The sequence below is a fragment of the Lacerta agilis genome, chromosome 11 (assembly GCF_009819535.1).
Source record: "Lacerta agilis isolate rLacAgi1 chromosome 11, rLacAgi1.pri, whole genome shotgun sequence".
In the NCBI taxonomy this organism is placed as follows: Eukaryota; Metazoa; Chordata; class Lepidosauria; order Squamata; family Lacertidae; genus Lacerta; species Lacerta agilis.
This window is the reverse complement of record NC_046322.1, coordinates 43,240,958-43,265,603: the sequence shown is the minus strand read 5'-3', so window position 1 is coordinate 43,265,603 and position 24,646 is coordinate 43,240,958. Positions and strand designations below refer to the sequence as shown.

Below are 24,646 nucleotides of genomic sequence, written 5' to 3'. Positions count from 1 at the left end.
TGCTCCCTGCTAAGCCTATACAGTGTTTATAACATGCAACAATATGGACTGCAATATTCAGCTTGTTAAACGATAAAGGTTTTATGGAGATGAAACTTAATCTTCCAATAATCTGCATTATTTTATGTTTTATCCCCCACCACCACCTTCCCTTCCAAGGACCTCAGGATGTCAGGTCACAACAACTCTGAGGGGTAGCTTAGATGAGAATGACTAGCCCAGGGTCACCCAGTGAGTTTCATGACTCCTGTTTTTTCTCTATTTGGGTTTTTTTCCTCCTCATTTCCCTCAGCCCTTGCTTTGTATAACATTCCTGCCTGATGAAGAGCACTAGAGAACTTGAAACCTTGCTGGCAATTTTGTGACATTTGGTTGGTCCCAATGAAGGGACTGCCCACCTGTGGATTTGGGTGGTGATGTTTTTTTAAAACTTATGAACAGATGCAGATGCCTTTTCTTTTACACGCCTAGGAGACAGCATACTGAGTGGAATATATAGCCAGAGATTATTTTCTAGCACCTGAATTGGGATTCTGCATCCTGATTGGGATTCTGCATCCTGTGTTGGAAGCTGCCCAGAGTGGCTGGGGAAGCCCAACCAGATAGGTGGGGTGTAAATAATAAAATTATTATTATTATGAGGGATTACATGCCCTCCAATGACCAATATTACACATTTTGGTTTCAGATGACTTTTGCCTAGTGTACTACCCACAATTAATCTTTACTAATATAAATACTGCCATATTTTGCTTTGCAGCTGCTTCCCGTCTAACCAGAAACTTGCACGTTTTTGCTCAAAGCATTACAGAGCTGGATAACAACCAGCCTTTAGGTTTTTCCAAATGGGGATCAGCCATTGTTTTGTCATCTTAGAATATTAGGTATTACTGAATACCTGCAACTACCCAGCAGGGACTAATTCAGCCTGCAATCTTCCTTGTCTGGTTGAATTGAAATGAAGACCTCAAGGCTTCAACATCCAACCTGATTTTTGCACTAACTCCATTCCCAGCGGCCCCATCCGTTGCTATGTGCAATATCTAGTCTGCTCGTTGCTTTGTGGCATTCTTGGTACTAATAAAGGTATTGCCCAATGTTCTTATGAACAAGTATGAATGCATTTGCTAGTTTAAAATTCTGTCTACTAGATCATGAGACCAGTTCAGATTAACCAGCCTCCTCAATAACACCCTTTTGTATCAAGTTTTTAATCCCTTCTAACACAGCATCTCTAATTTCAAACAGTAAACAACGTAGCTTCTGATATGCAGGCATCACATACAGTTCAGTTTAATTTTAAGAACAGAAGACAAGCTTCCCCTCACACTGGTCCTCTGATGCAGCTGAAACTGTGTTTGTACTGCAGCAGCAGCAACTATACATCCAATGCATCAAATATACATCTGCCAAGAATAGGAGTGCCATGAAGAACAATACAGAACTCTTTTAGGTGCCCGAGAGGAGCAAAAGGTCACTTTTTACAGGTAAACAATCACACTGGGGAATCTGATTCTTCAGATACTAAGCCAAAATTACGATTGGTGTGCTCAATGACATAAATTACCAGTAATGCAAAGAAACCAATTCAGGTAATATAGAAATTCCGGAGCCAATATTCAGCATTCATTCCATATCCTTTGGTAACCTTGCAGCTGTAGCAAAAAAATATTAACAGCACACTTTTAATAAATAAATAAATAAATAAATAAATGCAAGGTGTATGACTAACCCTGTCCACACTCAAAATATTAACACCGGACTGTAACTATATGTGATTTCTAGTAAGACTGACTACGATGATATACTTCAGCAAAATGTCCTCTCTTTTTCACAATTAGTACATTGAACCAGCTTAGCAGGATATCCAGTATAACTTGCAAGGAACTGCAACACTTAAAAACAATGACTTTGCTGAAGTAACCGTTTTCAACCAGCTCGCTTTATAACTCTCCAGCTGCTTTATACTGGAACTTCCCTGCACCACACCCGCTTTATTGGAGCTCATTATTTTGGCTTCTGTCAGTGCAACCTCAATTTCGGGTGCAGGAATTATAGCTCTGTCCAGTGTAGGATCTGTCTCTAGGAGTAAGTGCTCACATACAAGGCATTAGATGCTTTCTCAATCAGATGGTCTCTAGTCTCATCTGCCACATATCTGAAGCTACAAAGTCCCTTTAGATCCTTCAAAGAAACCATGTAGATTCCCCCCCCCCACAGGTTTCAGTTCAAAGCTGGCTGAATTTGTACTGATTAGCTACCACATTCACATTTGGCACAAAAATGCTGTTTAAAATATGAGTGTAGCCTCATATTTATCATCTATCTATACAGTGGAACCCCGGGTCACGCACGCGATCTGTTCCGGGTCGCCGTGCGTAACGCGGGCGTGCGTATCCCAAACGCACAAAAAACCTGAAAACCCGGAAGTAGCACGATTTGAGCACTTCTGCGCATGCGCGAAGTGCACAGAAGTGTTCTGCGGATCGCGCATGCTCCAGAAACGCTTCCGGGTTGCGGGTGTTCTTAACCCAAACGTATGCAACACGGAGCATGCGCAACCCGGGGTATGACTGTATAAGGAAGGGTGCTTTCCCAAGCAGTGAACAAGCAACGCATGTTTCCTTGCTTCAGGGATCACTTATCATTATCTGCAAACAGAGTTTACAAAAGTCCAGATCCAATCTTGAAAACCTAATTGGCTAAAAAAAAAAAAAAAAAAAAAAAAGTTGAAATAAGGTTCAATGGCAGAAGAGGAATCCTAATCACCAATGTGAAATAGCCAATATGCAAGGCAAGAATAAGTCACCAACACTTTATTTTAACAGTACAGAAGTAACCATGAAAGCAGAACTGAGCAACAAGCACCTAGGCTTAAGGGGAAAGCCCATTGCTACTTCCCGCTTCTATTTATAGTCTGCTTTCCCTCATATTCCCAGCTGTTCTAAAAAGTTACACTCCCTGCAAAATCACTACACAGCATCACTGGTATCTCAGGGGAAGGGCAGAGGAAGACCAAAGCAGTTTGGGGGCTGCAATAAGATTTGAAGATTGTACCAAAGCAGCCATTTCTACATGCAAAGTGTGTGTTTGTGTGTGTGTGCGCGCGCACACACACACACACACACACGCACACACACCACTTTAAGAATTCTGCATTTTATAAGAAACGAACTGAAGATTCAGAAATTGCCAAGAATAACCTAAAGCCTAACACTGTCAATGCTGCTGCCTGCAATAACCACATCTTCCCACCTTGTAGGTACCCATGCATTTTCTGAAATTCCAAGATGTATGAGGATATGCGTTGTCTGCCCTCCTTGAAAAGAAAGAAAAAGCAAATTTCCAGCAGAGAAGGGGCAGAGAGCACAGATATAGGATACGGATAAAATTAGACTTCCTGGTGTGCACTACTGGTTTAAAGGCTGTCGACAGATATTGCAAAGTTAGCAAGCAAAGTTAGCAAGACAGAACCCTGTGGACAGACTTGAAAGGGCCAATATAGCATTTGATTAGAACAGACTGGAAAAAGTTTTCAGTTTGAAAAGAACAGTAATTTTAGTTTATAAATCTCAGTGGCATGTTTATGCTTTGATTTTTATCCGCCTGCTATAAAGCAGGGCTAGATAAGAGTCCATAAGAGAAAGAAATCGTAAAATAAATCTACAGCAAGTTTGTATTTTACATTTCAGTATCATTTGATTTTGTGTAAAGATTGTCAAAAAGATTCTGTAAATTCCTTTAATCAGTTTGTTTTGCACAATCGCACTATTCAAAGGAAAGAATTTGTGCGGGAGTCCACTGAAATGCAGGGGACCCAGGTGGCGCTGTGGGTTAAACCACAGAGTCTAGGGCTTGCTGATCCTAAGGTCGGCGGTTCGAATCCCTGCCACGGGGTGAGCTCCCGTTGCTCGGTCCCAGCTCCTGCCCACCTAGCAGTTCGAAAGCACGTCAAAGTGCAAGTAGATAAATAGGGACCGCTCCAGCGGGAAGGTCAACGGCGTTTCCGTGCGCTGCTCTGGTTCGCCAGAAGCAGCTTTGTCATGCTGGCCACATGACCCGGAAGCTGTCTGAGTGAGATGAGTGCCGCAACCCCAGAGTCGGACACGACTGGACCTGGTGGTCAGGGGTCTCTTTACCTTTACCTTTACCACTGAAATGCATCAAATTGCACAGCGTGGTGGATTTCATCTTCTGGCAGGTTTCACTAGATACATGTTTTAGGAGGCAACATGACCGATACAGACTACAGCTACTACTAACTTTTTTATTTTTAAGAATGTAACAGATATTCACATGATCAAAAAGAGTCTTGAGGCGCCTTAAAGACAAACACAAGTATTAGTTTTCAGGGTGCCACAAGATTCATCACACATTTTGCTTCAACAGAGAGACAGCTTTCCCTCTAGAAGATATTCACATAGTGATATAGGGATCACACAACAGCACCTCCTCTTCTTCTCTGCAACTATTTGCGCACCCTGAAAATTTGCTGGGGGGCACTAGGGGTGTCTGTGGGAGCTGCCAGAGAACAGGGTGGTAAAGTCTCATTGCAAGAGTTAAAGTCACGCAATGTTGGGTTCTGTCCAGGCAGAGGGCCTTCTCGGTGATGGCGCCCCCCCCCCCCCCCGTGGAACGCCCTCCCATCAGATGCCAAGGAAATAAACAACTATCTGACTTTTAGAAGACATCTGAAGGCAGCCCTGTTTAGGGAAGTTTTTAATGTCTGATGTTCTATTGTATTTTTGAGACTTTGTTGGAAGCCGCCCAGAGTGGCTGGGGAAACCCCACCAGATGGGCAGGGTATATAAAAAATTATTATTATTATTATTATTATTATTATTATCCACAGTTACTCTTCATATTTTCACAAGAGATGAAAATTTAAGTAGGATGAACCGAAGAGTACAATTATTCAATGGATACAGATCTAATTTTTTGCTCTTCAAAATGTAGAAAATCTGAAGGGCTCAAATCTGGAGAATTTGCTGTCACTGGAATTAACAAAGGTCTAACGTAGCCATTATTCATTTTTGTCAAACTGATGTTGCAGCATGGTACGAATAAATCCAAAGCACATGGAAGTTGTTGAGAAAGAGCGGGGGGAAGCAGCATTCGTTTCACCAGGTTTAGGAGAGAAAGGCTTACTTCCAGGGTTTTCCACAGCCTTTATTTCACACATTTCTCTTTTGGGGGGGAGCAGGACATCTAAAGCCTTTTACAGCACAATTCTGTACATGTCTACTCTGAAGGAAGCCAGAAGGAAAGATAAACAGGACTCACTACCAGGGAAGCAGGCCTACAATTGCAACTTTATGTGGCAAAAATGCTGAAATGACAGCATTTAGGAGTCCACTTACAACGCGCTGTGTCAGCATAGCTCTTTTATTTACATGCAGGATACAATGAACTACAGTGGTAACTCTGGTTACGGATTTAATTCATCTCGGAGTGCCATGCGCACCCCGAAAAAAACATAATTAGAGGTAGCGCTTTTGTGCACGGTGCAATAAAGCAATTCTGCACATGCGCAAGTGGTGAAACTTCCAGGTTTGCCGCAGCCATAACCCAAATATTCCATAACCTGGAGGTTACACAATATTTTAATAGCCATTAAGGGGCGGGAGGGGGTTTATCGTTCATGTTTTTTATTATATGTTTTGTGTTTTTATGTTGTGAACCGCCCCAAGATCTATGGAAGAAGGACGGTAAGCAAATTTAATAATCAATCTATCAATATCTCTTTGCAGACTTCCAGCATAATAGTCAATTGATCCACACTATGCATCCATCCATAGTTTGAAAGCTTAAAAAGAACTTTCGAAATATATGTTCAGTTGAAATAGTGGCAATTGAGGTAATAAACACAATCACTACGGAAAAAAAATTAAGACTGCAATCCTAGGCACACTTTCACAGAAGTATGTTCCATTTAACATAGTAGGGCTTTCTTCCAAGCAAACATGTATCAAATTGCACTGAAAGGGAAAATTTGCGGCACAAGAGAAACAGTAAGGGGGAATGAAGGGAGAAGCTTTAAAAAAATGGGAAGAAGAGCCAGAATGATACATTTTGCAAACACAATGTTTCTCATCCTGAAACTTCACATGCCAATGCCCAAGTGTTTCCAATTTGAAACTCTTCCCACAAATAGTGCACTGCAAACAGAACCTGATCCAATTTTTTTTTGTAAAATAAATTATCCTTTGTTGTCAAGGCGATTTCATGGCAGCATCCCGAGAAGACGGATTAAATATAAACTCAAAGCAAAATGGAAATTTTATTTTATGATAAATATAATCTACCAGAAGTGATTAGATCTGAATTTACCAAAATCTCTCATCATCAGTTCAGTCACTGCTAAGTTTTGGACAGCCTCCTTTCCCTTACTGTTAGAACACTGTAATCTATAGTGCAAAATATTCCCCAAGAGTCAAAGAGCTCTGACATAACAACACTAATCTCTTAACACTAGAGCATTAACCGTAAGCGGTGAGTCCTCGCAGTTTAATCCATTCATTTCCTTATACCCACTTCGTAAGTGTTGCTTTTTTCTATTTTCCAGCAAGGAATACGTCTTAAAACTCTGTGCTTATTTTTTCCCAGCAAGCAGACAGATCACACAGTAGCAACTGAGCATGCACTGACAAGAAAACTGTTTCCGCTCCTAACCATTCCAGTACAGGGCAGACTTCAAGAAGAAAGTCATTTGCACCATAGGAAATCAGCATCACTGTGGAAATTTGCCAGTCTCCTGGCCATAGCATGAAGCGGAACTAACTGTACAAGTAAGGTGATCGTGGGGCAAGTTCCCATGTCTGCGCTCCACATCAGCAGTGGCCACCAGTGAAGACAGGGAAGCTAATAGCACCGACTCACTTGGCAAGCTGGTGGGAAACTGATTGCAGGGATCAAGCCCACTTTGAAGTGAGAAAGAGAAGGGGCAGAGAGAAGGGGGAAGAAGGAAGGAGACAGGCAGCACTGGGAGATGAATGATAATGAATGACGACTATCCAGCACTTCGACAAAATGAGCTGCACCTTATCAAGTTACACACTTCATTCTCCTCCCATTGATGGAATATGCCTTAAGTTGTAGGAACCTGTAAGGAAATGGAATATTAAATTATCTCTGAATAGTCATTTATTGGAAATTTCTTTTAAAATTATGTCTAGATGGTATCTGATCACATGATGGGATTAAAAGAATGATGGGTTTTACAAATGGATTTAATATATTCCTCTTTTGTATCTCTGTATCTTGTATTTTATTTTATTTTTATTTTTTTGTACATCGCCACAGTCTTTTCGAGTGCCGGGCAGTTTATATATTATTTAATGAAATAATAATTTTAAAAAAACAGTATCCAATACCCTGCATTTAAAAGCTAACAAAACATAGGGAATAAGTGATTGCACACATCAGCTCTCAGAACTCAGTACTGCTGCCATGATCCAAATTAGGCCTACATGGGCATAACAGAGGTTGGCTTTGCTATTTGCTTCACAAGATTTCTGTTGCCAAAGAGACAACCTCCTTTTTATATTGAAGAGTGACTTGTCTCTTCTGCACTGGAAACATCTGCAGCCAAAAAAAGCACACAAAGTTTCACACTGCAACCTTTCTTCTGTGGTTCCCATACTGGAACAATAAGCAAAAAATGATAATATACCTCTGTGGCTTCTTTTGAGGAGTCCAAGCTAATAAGAAATTCCTTAGGTATGTAGTCCAATGGGATTCCTTAAAAGGGGGCAATAAGGTTTCCTCTGATGAAAAAAATCATTGCATTGATTTAAAAAGCATTAAAATGAGCGGGCAGGTATAACAGAACCATATTGTTGTACTGTATGTAGATTTGAAAGGTAAGCACTGTTTCCCACCACAACTAACTTCACAACTAATTCAACAATGTTATTTGAGGGAGAGAGAAACGCATTCAATGTGTCAAAGAAACACACATACTTGGAAGAGCTCTACTGCCCTCTAGTGAGCCAATGCAGCACACATTTCAGGCCAATAAATAGCTAACCACCAACTACTGTTACTAAAATCAAGATTTTGAAGTCGTTGCTTTCCTCAGCAAAATAAATAAAAATATGACAGCATAGCTTTAAAAGAGTAAGAGGAAGCTGAGGAGGATTAGAAGAATGAAGACACAAATGTTTTATCACACTTGAAAGCAATATTTTATACATTCCTCAAAATAAATAATTCAGAGCATTCATTTAATGAGGGGACATGCTTTCACAAAAGGCTCTTCATAGTTCAAGTTTATTTCAGTTGGTTTTTTTATTAAGATTCAAGATGCAATGTACGCTTAAAGTAATTAATGTTTGCAAACATACAGAGGACTGAAAAATTGCCCCCAAAAGAAAAAGTGTATTATATATACCACGTAGCCAGCCAAAGTTCATGGTTGCCAGAGATCCTACCCTTCTCCCAAGGAGGGGAGGGGCGCTTGCCCAAGATCCCACAGACCATCCCTCAGAGTCCATATGACTACAAGGTCAAGACTGCACATTCGCCTCAAAAAAGGCAAGAGGAACAGGGTGTATGTTGTTGCCATGGCACTATGTCTTCCAGAGGCTCAGAAAGCAGAAAGATGCTTCACTGCTTACCACACGTCTTCTTAAGAGTTCAGCACAAAGGACTGGAAGAGAGGGACCTCTCACTGTGCCTTGGGAAAGGGTGCAGGACAACATGCTGCCTCACTCCTTTCTAAGCACATTTGAGTCAGCATGACACCTACTGGCTGAGGGGAAGGGCAAGGAAACTTTCCAGAACAATAATAAAAAAAACACTTCATTTTAAAAGCAATTCCTAAGTCAAGTGAAAAATTTATACAGCAAGAGATTATCCACTTGTTCTTGTTGTTGTTCAGTCGTTCAGTCGTGTCCGACTCTTCCTGACCCCATGGGCCAGAGCACGCCAGGACCATGGATCACTGCCTTGTCGTGGCGGAGGGGCTTGGATAACTCAGGGAAGCTATGAGCTATGCCATGCAGGGCCACCCAAGATGGACAGGTCATAGCGTAGAGTTTAGACTAAATGTGATCCACCTGGGGAAGGAACTGGCAAGCCACTCCAGTATCCCTGCCAGGAAAACACCATGGACAAAGACAACAGGCATTATCTACTTAACTGGAGGTAAATCTGCAAGTTGGGGCACTATTAATCTAGAATCCTGTTTATAATCCATATAGGAAAAGTGATGAGGATTACCAGGTCCCATTTCTCTGGGAAGGGAACTCACGGGATCCTTTTAAAATGATGGGCTTGAGCACAAAATGTTACATATCATGCCTCTGCAAGGAGCAAGTTGTTCCAGCATCCACTTCAATAGGCTACAAGAGAGCTTTGCGAAGCCACAGGCTGCATTCCAAAAAGCTGTGTTCCACTTTTTGCTGTGAACACTCATAATGGTGGAGGGAAACTGTTGCTAGAGAGGCTATTCTGGAGGAAATCTCCCCACTTCTATCAGGGAGATCACAGAGGGTGGCAACAGGCATTTTTCCTAGGATTTATCCTGTGGCATCCCATAAGGTCAAGAGACGGGACTGTGCTGAGCTCTAGAGTTCAGCATCAGCACGGTGCTGAGGACACCCAATATGCCGTTCATTTTACTGAAGACCTGCATATGTGGGTAATGATGGTCGACTATTTTGGGAACGGGTCAGAAAGGACAGAAAAGGAGACGGGAACAACAGTAATAAGCGGTTCTCATTCCCCAAACACAAATTCAGCTGCACAGATTGGTACGGTTTATATTTCTAAATTGAAGTTCATTGTAATGGGTATCGACTATTATCTCAAATGTGCTGAGTGCTCTTTAGGATTGTGTAATCTTTGTATTATGGTGAAGATATTGTAGTATTTATTTTATTTATTTGTACTTAACCTTGGAGGCAGTGATGCATCCCCTCCAGAAGAGGATTTTCCTGGACTCAAAAGTGCCCACTTTTGTTCAGTGGAAAATATCCCCTTTTGGGGAAAGGTGCTGGGGGGGGGGTTGTCCAGTTTCACGCATGCTTGGAGAACATTTAATATCTGGATCCTTTTTGAACTTCAGGCCAATTCAGGGCACTGAAACTGCCTTAGTTGCTGTGGCTGATGGCATTTGTTGGGGGTGGGGGGGGAGTGTAAACTTTCTCTTTCTTCTTGACCCCTTGAACTGCTGCAATGGTTGCGTTGGATGGTTAAGGGTATACTCTTTAGATTTACTGGTGATCTGAAAACGGCAATGTAAATAAATATTATGCGTAATGGTTTTGAAGCATCTTCCAGCTTAATGATCCAAAGAAACCCCTGATACATTTGTTGTTGTTTAGTCGTTCAGTCATGTCCAACACTTCGTGACCCCATGGGCCAGAGCATGCCAGGCACTCCTGTCTTCCACTGCCTCCCGCAGTTTGGTCAGACTCATGTTGGTAGCTTTGAGAACACTGTCCAACCATCTCATCCTCTGTCGTCCCCTTCTCCTTGTGCCCTCCATCTTTCCCAACATCAGGGTCTTTTCCAGGGAGTCTTCTCTTCTCATGAGGTGGCTTCAGGATCTGTCCTTCCAATGAGCACTCAGGGCTGATTTCCTTCAGAATGGATAGGTTTGATCTTTTTGCAGTCCATGGGACTCTCAAGAGTCTCCTCCAGCACCATAATTCAAAAGCATCAATTCATCGGCAATCAGCCTTCTTTATGGTCCAGTTCTCACTTCCATATATCACTACTGGGAAAACCATAGCTTTAACTATATGGACCTTTGTCAGCAAGGTGATGTCTCTGCTTTTTAAGATGCTGTCTAGGTCCTGCTACAGTAATTCACTACAAAAACAAGAGAAGAGTTTCCCTGCATGGCACACATATAAGATCATGAAACCCAGATCATTTAGCAGGGCAATGATACCTCAGCAGCTCTAACAACAAGGCCTATTTAAATTTGTTACCTATATTTGATATCTGAAAACTGGAGACAGATGAATCATCACCAGAAGCATTGCAGCAGTGGCTATGAGATGAGGCTTCTTACCTTTGAATCTTCATTGCTCATTCCAAGTTCTAAAACAGCTTGAGGAGACTTTTGTTTTGCTTGGGTTGATTGAGCCATCTGAAGGTTAAGCTGCCATCCAACAGACTCAAGCTAGGAAACACAAATGCAAATTAAAATAAGATGTGCCGCAACCACCCAGGTAAACCAATGTTTTAGCTTTCAAGGCTGATGCTATCACTCCCTACGCCAGGGGTCAGGAATGTTTTTCAGCCATGGGCCAGTCCACCGTCCCTCAGACCATGTGGTGGGCCGGACTATATTTAGAAAAATAATAATAATGAAAGAATTCCTATGCCCCACAAATAACCCAGAGATGCATTTTAAATAAAAGCACACATTGTACTCATGTAAAACCACACTGATTCCCGGACCGTCTGCAGGCCGGATTGAGAAGGTGATGGGGCCGCATCTGGCCCACGGGCCTTAGGTTGCCTACCCCTGCCCTAAGCAAAAGCTTACAGCCTACAGACTGCAAGAAACACACTTCTAGAAACTTTACTCAGTTCTTCCTTAACCTAAAGCCTGGCTCGTTTTCACTGCAATTATATGAAGTATGCAATTGTGATCAATACCACAAACCACAAATGATGTTTGCTAGTTCCTAGTTCTCAAAGGTATTAACTGTGAGAGCTGCAAAGATAAAAAGTGCCTGTGCTAAAGGTTACTATGTGAAAACAAGGCCTTCTCAAATCAGCCAAACTGCTCCCTATGTGAATTCAGTCAAAGCTACTAGCTTCTAGCAATGAGGTGCACACTGGTGGCGCTGTGGTCTAAAGCACTGAGACTCTTGGGCTTGCCGATCAGAAGGTCGGCTGTTCAAATCCGCATGACGGGGTGAGCTCCCGATGCTCTGTCTCAGCTTCTGCCAAGCTAGCAGTTCGAAAGCACGCCAGCGCAAGTAGATAAATAGGTACCGCTGTGGTGGGAAGGTAAACGGCGTTTCCGTGCGCTCTGGCACTCGTCACAGTGTCCTGTTGCGCCAGAATCAGTTTAGTCATGACCCGGAAAGCTGTCTGTGGACAAACGCCGGCACCCCCATAGTCACCTTTGACTGGACTTAACTGTCCAGGGGTCCTTTACCTTAACCTTTATTCTAGCAACGTAAACATATTTATAGATCCCTGACTTGTCAGCCATTTTTTGGTTTGGAGGGCTAAGAGCATGAGATTCAAAAGTCGTTTCCTTGAGCAGATCTAAATGCAAGCCTGAAGGCAAAGTTGCAAACTTTTATATGATGCACCGGTTTTTAAACCCAAGGATTTTTCCATGGTTCTATTTCCAAACATTTCTGTAAGCAAGTATCACAAGACAGACACCATTGCTACGTTTACAGGAAACAAAAACTTCCAGGATTTATATAGAGAGATATAGAGATATACATGATAATATAGATTATAGATCTATTTAAGAGGGAGTGAAAACTGGTATTATTTGCTAGGACATATTTATTGTTTCCATCTAGTGCTATAAAGTTCAAAAGGGAGATTTTTATTCTCTGGGTGACTATGAATAAAACAGAAACAGTAGGCCAGAGTATGTGCGTAGAGAATTCTGGATTCCCATTACAATATTAACCATCCCGTAGACATTTTTGATTATGTGAACAAGTGGTAACACTGGTACTCATGCTATCATTTGGATAGCTGCAAACGGTATTTTCCTAAATGAGTTAATCTCTCAGAATCTGTTTGGCCCCAGAGGATCCAGGGTCATTGTCTAAAAGGCAACTGGGTCCTCATAACCATACTGTCCCACACTTCTATTTTTATGTAAATACTTGAAAGCCAAGCTATTTATAAATGTTTTCATTCATATATCACATTTATATAGATCCAGTTACAGGTGGGTAGCCGTGTTGGTCTGCCATAGTCAAAACAAAATCGAAAATTCTTTCTAGTAGCACCTTAGAGACCAACTGAGTTTGTTCCTGGTATGAGCTTTCGTGTGCATGCACACTTCTTCAGATACACTGAAACAGAAGTCACCAGATCCTTAAATATAGTGGGGGAGTGGGGAGGGGTATTACTCAGAAGGGTGGTGGGAATGGGTGATAGGCTGATAAGTGTGGAAAACCTGTTGACGACTCTAAACGGCTGCAATTAGTCTTGCAGGGAAGGGGTGAGATGGCTAAAGATGGCTTTGTTATGTATAATGAGATAAGAATCCAATGTCTTTGTTCAAACCAGGTTTCTCCATGGTTTTAAGTTTGGTGATGAGTTGCAATTCAGCCACTTCTCTTTCCAGTCTATTTCTGAAATTTCTTTGTATTAAGACAGCTACTTTGAGATCTTTTATAGAATGTCCTGGGAGATTGAAGTGTTCTCCTACTGGTTTCTCTGTCTTGTGATTCCTGATATCAGATTTATGTCCATTTATCCTTTGGCGTAGGGTTTGGCCTGTTTGTCCAATATAGAGAGCTGAAGGGCACTGTTGGCATTTGAAGTAACCTTTTCATAGATTGGATGGTCTAATTTTCCAGTGCAATTCAAGTGGAGTTTTCCCACCACATTTCTAGAAGTATAGCTATGCTTTCAAAATCTTTGATTAATGTACCATATGCTGCCTGGGGCTTCAGAATGGCTTACCTATTTATTTTATTGAAAGGAAGATTGAATATAATAGAGTCCATCCAATTCTGACTGCTAAGAGTACATGATATATGATCGCAATAAAATGGGACAAGGCATATAGGCACAGAGAAGTGGGTTACTTAACACATGCGGAGAATTAAGGAACCTTCCAAGTAAGCAAAATTATTTTACAGAGATTTGATTTGGCAAAGATGTTATGCAACAATATATTGTTACATACAGTAGGTCTCTTACCAAACACAAGTTTTAAGGCTGGGGTTTTATTTTTTGAATGTGTGTGCGTGCAAAATTATCACACCTAATATGTAGAATTACAAAGTTCAAAATCATTTCCCAGAAGCAATAACTTATCAGACAGTGGATAACCTTCAGTATTACATTAGAATGGGAGAGGGCTGACTTCATTCTTGAGTGATCTATGTCCCTCCCCACTTTAAAGACTCCCCATGGTCCTCCAATGTGTTTCAAATTTACAAAACAAAAAAAACCAATGCGTGCCCACACACACACACACACACACACACACACAATCTCTTTAACAGCCAATGTATTCCAAGCATACACTCTTAAGAGCAAAGTATTTGCAAGATCAGACCAAATTTTACATAGTTCTCTTTGGAGGAATCCCAACACCGGCAGAGACTATGCAGCCCAGTAGAAACTGGCCAGCAGACTGCTATCTGCAAGTACCATTATTATTATTATTATTATTATTATTATTATTATTATTATTATTATTCCCTGCCAGGACTCAAGGCTGCTTACAGATAAAGTCAAGAACTGCTCAAAACAAAAACAATAATTAAAAAGCAATTAAACATTGATAAAATTAAAACTATATACATATGCGGTGAGTAACCCTTCATTAAGCAACAGCACTCTTTTATGAGGGCACTGCATAACCTCACAGTATCTAAATTAATGTTGCTTAATCTGGGGCCCTACTAACTTATATGATGGATGAAAAACAGTTTTAAGCAAACTTGTACAAAGTCATAAAAACAATTGACTAGAAAGATGAGAATGCACACACACACACACACAGAGAGAGAGACACTTTCCTTCCTCCAACACCCTGTGCCCTGAACCATTTTCATTACTGCAGTTCGCACAATATTTTGTTTTATTTAGGAAGAACAGCCCACCACTTCCGCAGATAACCTCAACCAACAGTGCAGCGCAGCAGCTAAAAGAATGAACTGCGAATCAGACTCTGCTTTGAATCTCGCTCTGCCTTCATTACCCCAACTACACTATGAGGGATAGTAACATCAACCTATTTTACAGGGTTGCCGTAAAGAATACAACTGTTAGCGCTTTCCCTGAACACTAGAAAGCTACTTCCAGTTCAGCAAGCATTTTTTGTGAACTGGGAACCCTAAATACTAATTATGGGCACCCATGTTTTGCATGGGGATATCCCACACAGACACTCTTTATAGTCACATTCTTGGCCTACACAGTCCTCTTTTTGATATATAAATTTCAATCCAGTTTACATACAACCCTTTACATACATACAGTTTTTAATGACTGATGTTTTAATGTATTTTTAATCTTTTGTTGGAAGCCGCCCCGAGTGGTTGGGGAAACCCAGCCAGATGGACGGGGTATGTATGTATGTATGTATAAATAATTTATTATTATTATTATTATTATTATTATTATTATTATTATTATCCTAATCCCATCCCCACAAAAACCTGACAAGAGTACAGAAGTGGCTCAAACTAAAAAACCTGCATTTGTTTCTTCTTAAATAGCAGCCATAGTGGAGGGGGGTTAGGGTTAATTCCACCCTCTCAGAGCTGTCAACCTTCCTTTTTTTGCATTGGGAAACGGCCATAGCTGTCAACTTTCCCTTTTTTGCAATGGGAAACGGCGTTGGAATAAGGGAATTTCCCTCAAAAAAAGGGAAAGTTGACAGCTATGCTCAGGATCCTGATGAGAATCCCTTCCTCTAGGTGCTATTTGACCTTGGATGGAAGCTGCTATTGGCAGCAATGCTTGTTTCCAGCACCAAAAAGTCACACTTGCATAAACTTCTTATTTGTGCTCCAATTTTAAGCTGAGGAATCTGCGCGTGAAGGATTCATACTCCTGAGAGGCGGGAACAGGTGAAGAGACTGGGGAGTGAGAAAGAGACTGCAGACAGGTTAGATGATGCATTTAAAAATGAACTTAATGTGATTTATAACAGTGTTAAAACAGCCTCTGTAGTAATGACAAAGGTGACAAAGCCCAACATCATTTTAGGAATCAAGCTAAAAAGAGGAAGATAAGCATAATTAAACATTAGCGCAGGAGGATCTTTAAACAGACAGTGGCTCTAAACTCCTGAAAGGAGGACACTGCCAGAAAAAATATGGGAAGCTAAGGACCACCTGCTCTTCAGCAAATGTTTCTCATTTTCAGCAAAAAGGGCTTCTTCCAAAAGAGAGTCTTCTACTGGACCTTTCTCACTACAGTACTGTATGTCCTATTTTTCTTTTTCTTTTCTTTGTTTTTGAAATATTTTTATTAGTTTTTATAATTACAAAGTGATAACAAAAATTGTTATATAATCAAGCCATGAGATTCTCTGAATCTCGTGACTTCCCCCCATCCCTTACATGGGTCCTATCCTAATAACAATTTTTTTACCCATCTGCATATCAATATATTCTCCATACTTCTCGTAAGCGTAAGTTTAAAACCCGCTACTTTACAAGTGGTTCTTACAAGTCCAGCTAATGTTTTGATTTTCTTACAGTGTTCTCTTAGGTAGATTATTCATTTTTCCCATTCTTTTTTGTATGTCCTATTTTTCAAACACCCATTAAAACTACTAGCCCATATTTAAATAAAACTCAGCAATTATTTTTTTGTCCTTCCACTAGGAATGGACTGGCATTCTCTACGTCAAAAGCATCTCTGGGAAGTGGGATACTGCAAGAGCCGGTTGCTACATATGCATAAAAACACCAATCTTGAAGCATCTCATCTGAGCAGTAGCAAGCTTCTCCCGGACATGGAGCCCAAACTCAAACTGTTACAGCTGCTTAAACCAATCACATCACATTTGGTGGCTATAGTGCAGCCAATGCGCCACGCGGTACTCCATTCCTAGGAATGTATAATGTTTCTTAGTGCCTGGCTACTTGCAATGATGGGCATGGAGAAGGGGAGAGGACTGCAGCCTTAGGATCCAACACATCATCATGTCAAGAAAAGAACTGTGAGCAAATCTTGAGCCTATAAAGCAGTGCTTCCCAATTGGTGGTCCTTGAACACCAGAAGGTTCATGTAAGCCACCCAGCGGGTCCATGGTTCCATTCCCCTAACAAAAACTACCATAGAGATATCAACATTTTCAAAAGTAGGGGGTCCATGGCTTGGCTTTTGAAAAACAGAGGTCTGCAGTACTTAGCTAATTGGGAACCACTGTTATAAAGCATAATATGGGCTGGTTTCATTCACTTAACTTTTGTGGATTTTTGTTTAGTGTGACAACTTTCAGCGGGTTAGCAGTAGAATCTTGCCAGCGTAAAAAATATATATAAAAAGTTAAAGCCATAGAATCATCTTCTGATGAATTTTTCTTCTTTTTTAAAAAAAGAAAAGATTGCTAACACAGCAATAGTATAAGCACAATGAAAAAAGAGCAACCACAAAGTTATGGCATGGTAATAAATCTCGTATTGATCTCTGTTATAATCAACTATCAGTCAGACCACACCAGTCCCTCATTATGTCATCCCTTGAGCACAAAAGAAAAATAAAACTAAACATTTATTTTTATATTAGATCTTGCCATGTATCTGGATCTACTTCTAATAGTTTTGCTCCTTCTGGCATTAGCAGTAGCCCTAACCAAGCTGTTAATGTGAACACTCATGCTTTGAATTTATTCCAGTTAATTTCAAGGCAGCTTCTAACACGTTGCTTCCAAACAGCTACAGGCAGACAAAGATTTTAATCTATGTTAAATACCTGTACAAGAAGCTATTTGAAGACAATAACTGCTTGCACCTTCCCCACCCACCCACAAAATGAAGGCAATGAGAATGTTCTATCCATACAAATGAGCAAAAGTTCTTCTTCATTTAAGTCAGGGGTCGGCAACCTAAGGCTCATGGGCCACAAGCGGCCCATGGGGGTTGTTTAACTGGCCCATGGACCCCCACCGCCCGCTGGGTTGGTTCCTGTGCTTAACCGGCGCAGAGCAGAGCCTCCTCTGCACCAGAAGGAGCGCTAGAAACAGCGTCTGCGCATGCATGCGCGCGCACTCCGGCCCACCGCTGTGTCTGCAGGACCATGAACCACAAAAACTTTGCCGACCCAATTTAAGTTATTGAGGGACTGTACCAATCTTGGAAATACAAATCAAAAAGCAAAGGGATGGCACCCTCCTTGTCCCAAAAGATCCCTTTTCGCACAACCTTTTGCCCCTAGTCCATGTATGAAGCCTTTGATGGGGCTCCAAACACTGCCTCTTCAAGCCCCTTTCCCATATTCTCCTTCCCACCTCCTTTCCTTGACTCCTACTTGCCTTTTACTGAACTTGCGTCCTTTACAGTCCTAGGTTTGTTGCATTCAAACCTACACCATTCAGCTTTCTTCTAGCACCAGCAACCCCAAGCTCCCTTTGCAGCCCCTCCTGTCCTGACTTATGCAACATGAAGCAAACTAAGGGCTGCTTTACACTCACGAGCATTTCCTATGCAAATACCTGGGGAGCCTAGCATGGCAAAGGCCATCTTGCAGCCAGGCGACATTCACCACGTCCTGGGGAGAGATTACTGCATATGAGCAACTACTGCAACTTCTGAGTGACAAAGGCAACACTTTTTCCACGATTCTCAAACATAGGTAGACTACAGGGCACTCAGCCCCCTAAACTTTGGTGACAGCTCCCTTCTACAGTGGTACCCCGCTAGACGAATGCCTCGCAAGACGAAAAACTCGCTAGACGAAGGCATTCGTCTAGCGGAAGGCTGCCCCGCAAGACGAAAAAGTCTATGGGGCTGCCTCGCAAGACGAAAAATTTTCGTCTTTTTTTTTTTTTCGTTTTGCGGAGCGCGGCTGTCATTGCCGCTCCGCAAGACGAAAAACCCGCTAGACGAAAATTTTCGCAGAACGAATTATTTTCGTCTAGCGGGGCACCACTGTACTGTTTTAGAAAGCTGAGTGGCGGGCGGGGGGAGGGGGAGATGCCTCGTCTAAAAAAATTACCAGGGGGAAACGAGAAGATTTGGCTTGTGGATTTCATTAACGACTCTACTATAATCTGAGCCCTTCCTTTCAAGTTGTCACAAATCATGTTAGTGTATGTATATGTCTATCACACTGATTCAACTCAGTTCACACATATGGCATCTCCATGCAAGAACAGCTGACATGAGTCCTAAGAGCAGAAACAGCTGATGGAGCCTGCTGCATATTGGTACTTCTCCCAGACAATGCGAGGGTAGCTCTTGTTAAAATAGCACCCAATACAAAAAAAAAAAAAATCCCAAAACAAATGGGTCAGAGTGAAGGACGAGCTAACATTCTCCTGCCTTTTCATCTGGCTCTGACCTTCTGCCTCTCTAAAAGTGTGTAGCCTTTCAACCATCTACTGGGCTCAGGCAGCTACTCCATGGGATCAATAATACAAGTTCATAATACAATGTTCCCCTTCCTGCCTTCTTACCTAATGGGGTATGTAAGAGCATTTAAAGAAGCAATCTATCCCACATGAGGCACAGAAGTAAACACAACTCTCTTGATAGAGCACCATTAGAGTAGTTTTTGCTTAAACCTTTCCAAACTCATTTGTCACCTTAATTATGCTCTTAATAGTAACAGAGGTGGTGTTTTTTTTAATAGTCCCAGGTTTTAATACTCAGTACATTCTAATTTCCTCCCGTCTCCCTTATGCATCCATCTCATATGTATGGGTTTTTTTTAATTGTACATGAATGAAAACTGTAAACAATCAGTACAGTGGTGACCAATTAAAATAAGATGAGGCACAGCAGAGAATAAGATTCGTGGTGATACAACAGAAACAAATGCTCTGAATGTATTTATTAATGTATTGCAACTTCAATAAACAAACAAACAAACAAACAAACAAATGCTCTGATCTTGCTACATGTACGTGTTGCCTTAAGGAAATTTGGGCACACTGCTCAAGTACATTTCACAATCCAACCAGTAACCACATCTACCGATAATAATATGCATAATGTTATTCTTAAATAAATGGTTTCATTGCCTTATTTGAATCATTTAATGCTGTACTCCCTTACACCAGCCAAGTATCTTATTCAACCGACAAGCCAGTCACGTAAATTAATGGATTCTCTGCAAGGAGTTGATGGGTTCAAAGCAAGGTTTGTTGCTGTTTTTTGAACATAATGTGTCAAACTCCCAAAGCTGACTCATGCATATGTATGTACACACACTAGAATGTTTACATTGCTTGGCTAGCAATAAAATATGCGTTTTCACTATTAAAGTATTTATTTCAATTTTGGCACACACCTAGGTCTTAGCTCATATGCATCACGTTCACCCTTTACTGTGTACCTTTTGTCCCAATGGAAAGGTATTTTCTATATGTTTCTGTAACTGTTACCTTCTGAGGTGACAAAGTCCTCTGTCTGAACTTTTCCACTGTCTCTGGACCTGCAGCAGCCCATGTGATGGCAAACACTTCTGCTTTGTCGTGATCCACTTTGGAATGCTCCAACTGCTGTTGCAGAACAGTTGGCTTCAAGTTGTGATACACAGCCTGCAAAAAAAATAATTAAAAAAATAATGCTATACACACACTTCCCTTGCTGATACGCTAGACAACATGCTAAACAACCCAAGTGATGGTAAATATTTGACACTCACAGTTCATTATTTAATTCAAGGCAGGTATGTCCAAAATGTACCAAAAAAAGTTAGCACACAATTTACAACAGCAATGAGGGCACTGGCTGAAGGAAGAACAGAATGTTTCTAACAACAAAATATTTCTGCAACAGAAAGGATACTTTAAAGTTGTGAAAACCCATGAAATGATTAGCTGCACATTTGTTGCAGGGCAAACCAACTGTCTGGAAAGGCCTTCTACAATTGACACATGATATACAGTACCAGGATAAAATCCTACTTAAGTCAATGTTTAGGATCAGGATGTTTCATTACTTGTAAACCTATTTACATGCCTAAGAGCAGGCTTCCTCAACCTCGGCCCTCCAGGTGTTTTTGGTCTTCAACTCCCACGATCCCTAGCTAGCAGGACCAGTGGTCAGGGATGCTGGGAATTGTAGTCTTAAAACATCTGGAGGGCCGAGGTTGAGGAAGCCTGCTTAAGAGGAACAAATTGCAGCTCTATTATTTCTTCCTATGCACCCATCCTTGTGAACATATGGGTATATGTTCTTCAGTCCCATGCACTACACCACACCATTATATATACCACTGCAAGAAACAGGGAATACTACGTGTATGTCATGTGTGTGTGTGTGCGCGCGTGCATGTGTGTGTGCGCACACACACACAGGGTTCTGCATTACAACCCCAGATCATCCCAATTTAGATCAAAATCCTATGCATATTTTCTTGGAAGGTAGGTTCCATCCTGATCAATGCACCTTACTCACTAAAAAGCATGCAGGGACAGGCATCTTAAAGGACGAAGCAGCAATCCCAAGTGTTTTTAATGAAATGGGGACTCACGACATAATTTTGCTATACAACTTGAATCCTTTCAGTTATTTACTACGGGCCTAAGTTAAATACTGCTACCCAAATAAAGGAAATAAGAAGTCAAGTAACAAAAAACTTGTGGCTGATGCAGTACCTTAAAGGAGGAGGATTAGCCCTTATACTTTGCATCAATTTACTGAAAGTACAGAACTATAATAGAAGATACCTGTTCCAAAATGAATGCAATGGTTTCAAGGACAAGATGAAGATCTTGCTTCTCCACTGAAAAAGCGGCTTGAAGCTTTTCTTCCTCCTCTTCTGTGAAAGTACTCTCAGTCTGAAATAAAAAGATTTCCATTTACCAAAAATTAAGATACTATTTTATTCACTAGACTGATAGGTCTCATGCCTTTTCACAAAAAACATAAATGTCGATCATATTAGCAAAAGCTGCTTTACACTGAGTCAGCCCACTGGTTCACCTAGCTTAGTATTATTTATACTGACAGGCAAAATCACTCGAGCTTCAAACAGGAGTTGCCATCCCTTATATAGCTCCCTCTCCCATCCCATCCAACCTCATCCTCTGGCTGTCATTGAACTAGCTTTCAGCCATTTCCCGTGAGAGTGGAATAATAATAATTAGTAGTAAAGGTAGAGGTAAAGGTAAAGGGATCCCTGACCATTAGGTCCAGTCGTGTCCAACTCTGGGGTTGTGGCACTCATCTCGTGATACTGGCCGAGGCAGCCGGCATACAGCTTCCAGGCCAGCGTGACAAAGCCGCTTCTGGTGAACCAGAGCAGTGAACAGAAACGCCATTTACCTTCCCGCCGGAGCGGTACCTATTTATCTACTTGCACTTTGATGTGCTTTCGAACTGCGAGGTTGGCAGGAGTTGGGACCGAGCAATGGGAGCTCACCCTGTTGCGGGGATTCTAACCGCCGACCTTCTGATCAGCAAGGCTGAGGCTCTGTGGTTTAATCCACAGTGCCACCAGCATCCCAATTAGTAGTAGTAGTATTAATTAAATTTATATACCTTCCTATACCCGCATGTCTCAGGGTGGTTCACAAAATAAAATTGCCTGAAGGAATGCCTGAAGGAGAGCACAGCAGACCACACCAGCATTTTTTTAACCCCATCAGTGTACCCAAAAATCTAAAAAGCCTGTGAAACATCTACTGAGTGGTTTTTTCCCAGGTGTTCCTCCCAGAAGAAAATATTGCCCTTACAGCACTCTCAGAGGGAAAGCTCCCATTGGCAGAGACACTTGGGACAAGCAACTGTATTGTACTTTTCTGGAACCTATACTCAATTGTAGCCCATAGATACTACCAGCTTAAGAGATTTCGCTGTGCGTTGTGCAGTCATTTTCTCTCTCCGTATACAAACCTTTAGGTGAAGCTTCTGAAGGATGCGCGAGAGCAACCGAGAAAACCTTCCTGTGTCTATACCATTGATGAGGGACACAGCCTTTTGAACACTAGAAAAGAGGAAGAGAGGATGGCAAAAGTCAGTTAAAGACAGGGACTTTGTGGGCACAATAACTTTTTCTCTGCTCTTTTCTAATGCCAGGAAGAGGTTTAAACAACAATGAAAAGGGCTGCCTACTTTTCCAGGCAAAGTTCCTGAACACACAGCTGTTGTGGGAAAATCTCCCACCAGAGACACAGTCGCAGAAGAAAATAAAATAAACAGTCTCCTGATCAGGAATTACCACTTTATTTAATATGTTTATTGAATATATGGGAGGGGGAATTGTGTACATCTGAAAACCTGGGAAGCATGAAGATAAATTTAACAGTGCAAATAAGTTTTGATAGATGTAATAATGGAATACTGAATGGTTTAATAAGTTCATATAAAATATGCAGGGATTTATGTTATGCAAAGTGAACCATGGGAAGAGAAGAAGGGAAGTCAGTGAAATTTTGAGATTGTTTAAATGAATATTCTAAAATGTAAAACAGAAAATTTAATAAAAATTATAGAAAAAAGAAGAAGGAATTACCACTTTATTCTATGCTCTAGGATCGTACTTCAGCTTCTAGAAACCTGGAAAGCTGAAAATAAAACATGCTGGAACTGCGAACAAAGGACTGGAGGGGGGGGGTTATACTCAAGCAGAATTTTACATCTGGTTTTGGGCTGTATAGTTCCTGCTTTTCAACCAGCATACCATCCTCTGTCCTGCCTAAAAAGTGTGTGTCGCTGAGCTCATTACGGCGATTGCTTTTTTCTTTGGTTCGTTGCTCTACACTACACACATCCCAGGCAATTCAGCAGCAAAAGTTGCTCTTGTTGTTGCTTTTCCCACCACTGCACTTCTATGCTAAGCCCGGGGGGCGGCGGGGAATCAGCAATAGGTTTTCTTTGCAGCACAATGTTATGCACGTCTCGGAAACCAAGACCCGCTGAGTTCAGGAGAGTTTGCTCCCCAATAAACGTTTGCACAATAGCAACCCCGGTTGCCATGGAACTGTTCAGACACAGGAATGCCGGCAAGCCTGAAGCTGCGGAGACCCAGCCTCAGACCCACACTAAGTAGGTAACGTTGGTGCGGGGAAAGAAACCTGCACATGCCCAGACACCACTTTGTTTTTACAACTTTGGTATAATAAGCCTTGGCATTGGAAACCGTTCCAAGGCGCCACCCCCCGCCTGCCCGTATCATATTTAAAGGGAGAAACGGGGCTGACAGCGCCTTTGGCAGACCCACAAGGGAGGAGGCAGCAGAGCAGATCCTACCTGACGGTATCCGGAATAACAGTGGGCGCCGCCATCTTGGTCACTGTCGATCATACTGCCCCCGCCCCCGCCCCCCGCCAAGCCAATAGCCAGGCAGCTAAAGCCGAGAGCCAATCCCGGCTCAGGCTGCCTCGAACTAGCTCCGCCTTTCGACTTCAACCCCGCCCCCCACAGGACTGAGGCTTAGCGTCGGAGATGCTTTCGCAAAGCGGTGCGGATAGCGGTGCCTTTCCTCTCTGTCCGCCAGGCGGCGCAGTCCTTAGCTCGCATATGCCAGATCACTTAACGCCAATAGGTCACTATTTAGGAATAATAATACACAGCAGGGGCGGATTTTGGGGACAGGGTGCCCTGAGCGGGGATAAAATGTGGCGCCCCCCCCTCCCCGCCTTAAATATTTCTTATTTTCACAATAATTCCTTTTGGTACAATTCCTTTTCTAATGGATCTTCTCAGTAGGTACAAGTGTTTTTTTTATATTAAAAAAATGTCTAGGGGTGCTCTCATTTTACTACTCATATTGAAATATTGCCCCTCAATGTGGCCAAACTTAGATTCACAAAATGTTTATGGGTATGCGTACCCCTGCATCC

The 24,646-nt window shown here is 41.8% G+C and overlaps 1 protein-coding gene across 2 annotated transcripts in view; it reads right to left on the bottom strand.

The window, feature by feature from the left end:
• COMMD10 (COMM domain containing 10) overlaps positions 1-24,120 on the bottom strand; it is a 52,713-nt gene extending 28,593 nt beyond the window's left edge. Inside the window, exons 1-5 of one of the 2 annotated variants that reach the window (XM_033163946.1) lie at positions 24,054-24,120; positions 22,698-22,788; positions 21,530-21,640; positions 20,240-20,395; positions 11,024-11,134 (exon numbers count right to left, since the gene is read on the bottom strand). In XM_033163946.1, coding sequence (XP_033019837.1) covers positions 11,024-11,134; positions 20,240-20,395; positions 21,530-21,640; positions 22,698-22,788; positions 24,054-24,088 — 504 coding nt within the window. In that variant the 5' untranslated portion in view covers positions 24,089-24,120. The remainder of the gene's footprint in view (positions 1-11,023; positions 11,135-20,239; positions 20,396-21,529; positions 21,641-22,697; positions 22,789-24,053) is intronic. The other variant, XM_033163947.1, reaches the window with a different exon arrangement.
• Positions 24,121-24,646: the final 526 nt, after the last annotated feature.